Below are 6,078 nucleotides of genomic sequence, written 5' to 3'. Positions count from 1 at the left end.
AAAAGCATGCTTAACGCTTTGAAATTTTCGTCGTGTAGATATCGTTTGCCAATTCGTTGTTAAATCTTCTGTTTTCCTTGAGATTGTCTTGTTTGTTATCTAAACTTTCTGGTCGGATCCTGGTGTAGTCAAGAGTTATATATGAAGTTTCTAAGGGACTGTATTAAATTATCAAAAAAATAGTTCAGATAAATAACGTAAGATTAATTATGTCAAAACGTGGTTTAAAAATCAAGCAAAATTGGTTATTTTAGTGTGAATTATTTTATTAAATTTAAACATAAATAAAAAAAAACCGACAAAACATACAACATTTTGTCCAAAATATTTGGACTTTGTTTTTAAGAGCAAGGAAATTGTAGTCCTAAAACAACTTTAATTCATAGTTATTTAGTTAAGTTACATGGACTTGACCAAGCAAGTGATAATAAAAAGAAGTACAAAACAAAGTTTTTATTTAGCAGACACAAAGATTTTGTTAGATTTTCTACCTAAGATATTGTGGGTCTTCCTTCAGCAGTGTTTGCTGCAAACTAAAGTGGGTCAGAAGATGAGCTCAACATGAGATGAAGGTGGTTTTGGACCAGGATGCGAACGCATACTGTAGATAAACTTATCGACTCTCAAACGTTCCTCTTGGAGCAGCAACACTGAAACGGAGCGAGCTCCAAAGGATACAATTAGTGAGCAAATGGAAGCGTGACCGTCTTTTACGTAAGGCATTTAGGGACACGTGAAAGACACTCAGGAAGTTGTATTCACTAGCGTAGGATAATCGTGTTACTGATTCTGAATCCCAAACATTTCCTGTCAGAGCTTCACCTCAGTGTTACCCCCCTTTGAGAAACTCATCCTCGGTCCACTCCATTATTCCTGCGTAAGCTTCAAACACTCGGGATTTCCTTCCGTTGGCAACTGGAAGACCAACGTTCTTCGGCCTGGATCGGATAATGCTTGTCCTTATGTGTTCTTTAACTCTGGCGTTTACAAAAAAACGGCACACAAACCTCCACACCAAAGAACCCACTCATTTGTATGAAGGTCAATGCTCATGCTTAACTCCATCACATCGCCTTAGGCATGGTGAGCTGTCCAACATGTCGATTTGAGCGGCTCTATTGAGTTTGTCAAATGATGGAAGGATAATGAGCGGCTCCTTAGAGAGCATCATGGAAAGACTAACAGAATTCCGGATATGTTGGCTATTTTCCAAAGAAAAATATATGATAAAATAGATGAATAGATGAATCTAATGTTTCTTCAAGATTCAACGCTTGGTATGATAGCATTAACTTGTCGCCTGGTTTCTATTGTTGCTATTTAAACATCAAAATAATTGGTGAATCAGACGCAATCTGTGGTTCAGCCCACAATAGAAAAATCAACGTTGCACCTGAAATTCGTAAACGTATACTTGAACCTTAAAATAATAATCCCTGAAAGATTTCTGGGTATATTTTAGATACATTTCTTTACATAATTGTCTGCTTTTATTGGCCCAGCAGGAAGGCCAGGTCATACTCATTCGCTGTTATGGTTCGTCAATGAAACTTCAGCAACCCTCTAAAAAATGAGTTTGATCTCGAAATCTCAAAAACAGCACAGTTTAAAAAAATAATTTCCATGTCCACATATTTATTTTAGATCTCTAAGTCAAAACACGTAAAATATATGACTTTCATTTATGACGATTTGTTTTTGAAAATTAACAAAATCTCCAAATGATAGAAGTCAAGTTAGGTATGTCTGGTGTGAAATCAATAACGTGCCAATGAGACCCAAGTCTTCTAAATCAAACATAGACAGACGATAAAGTCATTTCCTCTATTTGTTTGTGCAAACACGCCCTTTGCCCTCCTGATTTTACCCCGTTTATACCCGAGAGTTACCTCAGAGGAACAGAAAAACGTGCTGTTTGTCACGCAGTCAGTAATAAATCACCTTGAGAGGACAATTTTATTATTTAACATAGAAGGTTTTTACAAAATAACAATTAACAAATATTTTAAACATATTTTAATACAATATCTTCAGGTAAATTGGTCTTGTCCATTTCCCAATTTGGTCATGTTTACTAATTCAATAATATTTTAGATATTTTTAGTTCAGATTAATTATTGCCTTCTTTAAAAATGTCTTTATTAGCCAATTATATTGATGTATTTGATCATCAGTCTTTGAAAAATTTCAATTCAAAATTTGAATGTAAAATATCTCAATAAATCTGTTAATATTTGTCAATCTAGAAATTGTATATGAAACTGCCTCGTAAAAAAAGATGAAGTGATTCTTTTTGAATACATTTATTTTCAAACATTTATATACAAATCAATATCATATTTGACATACACAGTAACATATTTACAATCGAAGATGTTATAAAAACAACAGCATCTCAATGAACAGAACTTGAATGCACCACTTGAAAGTGGAAGCAACTCCCACAGTAACAGTGCGTCCTGTTGATGTACGTACAAAAGTTTCTACAATATACGTGGATTCACGTTTACTTGTCGAAATGCTCCTCCAAGTTTCGTGATAAAGTGCTTTTGTGAGTGAATGGCACAAGACACAAAGTGCTTACAATGAAAAAATAAACAGCATTTAAACAAAGTTAAAATCCAAGTCCAAAGAAACACGGTGATTAAAGATGGATAAAATATATGTACAATCAAATGTTAAATTGCATATATTTTTTTTATGTACCAGTGAGAGACATAACATTTTATAATATACAATAGAAAAAGCTTGCACAGAAATAGGTTTTAATTTGAAATACTGTTGTATTGTATCAATTCAGATGGTAAAGTTGTGCTCCAGTCATTATATCCCTCCGCACTGAACACTTCTGGTGGGTTGCGGCCTCCTGCCACCAGTGTGTTAACTGAGTTAGCATAGAGAAGACCAATTATATATTTTTTAAAATAAAAAACGAACGATTTATTCAAAAATAATTGCCAATTGTTTTTTAATTTAAAAAGTGTCCGTCTATTGAAATCTAAAAAGTTTTAAAGAAATTTTTCAAATCAAAGCAGACCGTTAACTTCTGCAGCCTTCAGACCTACCAGGTCAAATTCAACTGAGTTTTGAACGATTCAAAAATGATCTGGGAGGAAAGGTTGCACCTTACTTTACGTCAAAAACAGTTATACTTTCAAACCTGGTCAGTGACCCACCCTCTCCACAGACCTTCACATTTCATGAAACACGAGAGACAGCAGGATGTTTGCTCATGCCGCTCAGAAATGACCCTCCGTTCACATTCCGTCAACACTGCTCTTGCGCAACTGGCAAATAACAAGAAGAATCATATTTTGCCCAGCAGGCAACGGATCCAGTGAATGGGTGTGATCGCCCATACTTGGGATGATTCTCTGTTGACGGGTATCTTTGGTTTTCTGACTCACTTAATCCAGATAAGTACACGAGGAATTCCGCCATCACATAAAGGCACATTCTTTAGGAATAAATAAGCCAAGAATTACACCCACTCCGAGTTTTCGCTAATATTATTAAGCCCTGTGTTCGTGACATTTATTGCACTTTGATCCTTTTACCCTGAGATACTTCTCCTTTTTTGAAGATCATTCCTGAGATGATAAAAGGTTGTAATGTACATTGAATCTCATTTCCATTCCCGTGATTATCATGATACAAAATCTCTGCCGCGGTTTGACACATGAACATGAGCGCTTACTTAGTACCAGAACGTTAAGGTCCAAGACGACTGTTGTAATGCTCCAACCCATTGCAACCCAACTTAATTCAAGGAAAAACCATCTATATTAGGGATCGTCACTTGTTAAGCTACTTAAAAAAGAATCAATTTGACAATTAAATGATCATTTTTGGGAGGGAAGAGTTCCAGCTTTACATTCAGCTAGTTTCATTTTCCCGCCTCTCATGTGCATCCACAGGCCTCCACGATCATATCGGGGATGTCAGTTTTCACGATGCTGTGCTGGGAGTTGAAGTAGACCATGGAGAGGGGTCGTCGCTCCGTGGGGACGCAGCAGGACGACGCCCCTGTGTGGATGCCGTTGACCTTCAGCTGGCTGAGGACGGTGGCGTGGAACGAGGACGCGATCCCCGGCGAGCCCGACAGGTGCTGGGGGCAGTGGCCCATGCAGTAGTTCATGTGGTAGCCCTTGGGGGCGATGATCCAGTCTTGCCACTGGATGTCCTCGAACTTGATGTAGAAGTCTCTCCTGCAGCAGACCGTCACGTCGTCGCCGCAGCGCAGGGATCGCTTCCTGCGAAGGTGCTTGGCCTGATCTTCGCGGAGACGCACCTGTGCCACCAGGAAAGGTTTGAACGGGGTGTCGGCGGACCTGTCCAGGGAGCAGACGTTTTTCCCGTCGTCGTCGCAAATGACCTCCAGCCGTAGATGGTTTTGGCCTCCGTCCAGGAAGGTCTGCAGGGTGCGGGTGATGGGGAAGGTGTGCCAGTTGTTTTCTTGGACTTCCAGCATCTTCTCTATCAGCAGGGTGCGGTTGGAAGTGGCGCCGGCGCCGTCCGCAGTGAGGAAGACTCTTGCAGGAAGCCGGGAATTTCGCCCAGAAGTTTGGACGTAGACCCAGAGGGAAGACTGCAACACCTGGATGCTCTGACCGTGCTGTTGCAGGAACTGGAAGGTGAGACTTAGACTGGCCTCGTCCCCACTTGCCGAGTCATCTGTGGACACAGGTCAAAGAGCAGATGGTTAGATTTGTAACTTCTCAACAGTGTGCGATGTCAAAATTGGTCACTATTATAGAAAATGTCGTCTTGAATTTCGGTTTAAGTTTCTGTGTGGGCTTATCAATGCCTAATTTCCGGTTTGTCTCTTAAGCCAACAAATCGAAGAAATTGTTTTAAAAGCTATTTAAGTCATATCTTGATCTTTTTCTCCATACCTTGAAAGTCCCTTATAGCATTAGAATGATTTTTTTTACTGTCATTATTAAGAATTGGACTTCTTAAACCAATGTTTTTGGAGGAAGGACACATTCGATGATGTGAAAACGGGCAAGGGCCAAACAGTGGCATCACAGTTATCTAAGTATATAAAAGTATAAAGCGTCTATATCTTCATGCAGTTCAACCAAAAACATTGTTTTCATTGACAACAGAATTTGCACTTGTCAGCCTCACCTTGTGTTTCCAATTTACTTATTTGTCTCTAAATAAAAAAATGCAGTTAAAAACTGAGACAGAGGGTAAATTAATATGGCCCCTAGGTCTGTCTTTCGACTATCCAGGTGTAAAGAAAAATAAACTTTCTTATATACAGCACATATAAAAATGGTGCTTTAAGTATTGAATACCATCCTGCTACACTTTTTCTGGATATTACAAAGACTGTTGTTTTAGGATACATCTGAATATGTATTATTAATATGTACTTTGAAACCAGGTATACTTGATAGGAAGATGTGCATTTTTTATGGTTAATATATGACATCATTGACAGATTTTATAGTTCATAAAATTAACTGTAGGAAGACCCTTTATTTATCAATATATATTAATTTATAAGGACATTCATAAGGAATGCAGGTGCGTGTCATCATTTTTAAATATTATCCAATAGAAGGAAAAACTTACTTGTATCTGCAAAGCTGACTATTTCATATCCTTGTTCTTTGCTCGGCGAGTTGTTCTCAAAGTCAACCGTCCCGTCGTGCTTCACGCGTCCAGAGTGGAGTTTGCGCAGCGCAGTGAGGAGCGCCGCGCGAGGCACCGCGTGCGTGATGTTCGGTCGCTCCTTCAGGTGCAGCTTCTCCAGAAGTTGCTTCTTCGCGATCTCGATCATCAGCGCTTTCTCGGCGTCTTTCTCCATCGGCGGGAAACCGCACGCCGGACACGCCGGGGACGCGTTCACGCGGACGCGCATCCAGAAGGAAAGGAGCGTCAGAAGCAGCAAAGTTGTGCGGGAAGACATCTCCATCTTTTGTGCGATGTCTGAGGTGTGGTCAGAAGCTGTGAGGGGAGAAAAAGGAGTGAAGGTTTCTTCTCTGTGGAGGTGAGGATATCTGGGGTAATCCACAAAAAGTGGTGACACGTCGGTAAAGACGCACCAATGAGCGCACCGGAAGG

At 39.7% G+C, this 6,078-nt stretch overlaps 1 protein-coding gene across 1 annotated transcript; it reads right to left on the bottom strand.

Annotated features, from left to right (window-relative positions):
• Nucleotides 1-2,460: 2,460 nt before the first annotated feature.
• LOC148071016 (inhibin beta B chain) lies at nt 2,461-5,942 on the bottom strand. Its single transcript, XM_087801863.1, has 2 exons — nt 5,587-5,942; nt 2,461-4,674 (listed from the first exon to the last, which is right to left on the bottom strand). The coding sequence occupies exons 1-2, from the start codon at nt 5,927-5,929 to the stop codon at nt 3,902-3,904; spliced, it is 1,116 nt and encodes a 371-aa protein (XP_087657989.1). The 5' UTR covers nt 5,930-5,942; the 3' UTR covers nt 2,461-3,901.
• Between the last annotated feature and the right edge of the window lie 136 nt (nt 5,943-6,078).

Source organism: Callionymus lyra, chromosome 10, assembly GCF_982586985.1.
Source record: "Callionymus lyra chromosome 10, fCalLyr1.hap1.1, whole genome shotgun sequence".
Lineage (NCBI taxonomy): Eukaryota > Metazoa > Chordata > Actinopteri > Syngnathiformes > Callionymidae > Callionymus > Callionymus lyra.
This window is presented reverse-complemented; position numbering and strand designations above follow the sequence as displayed.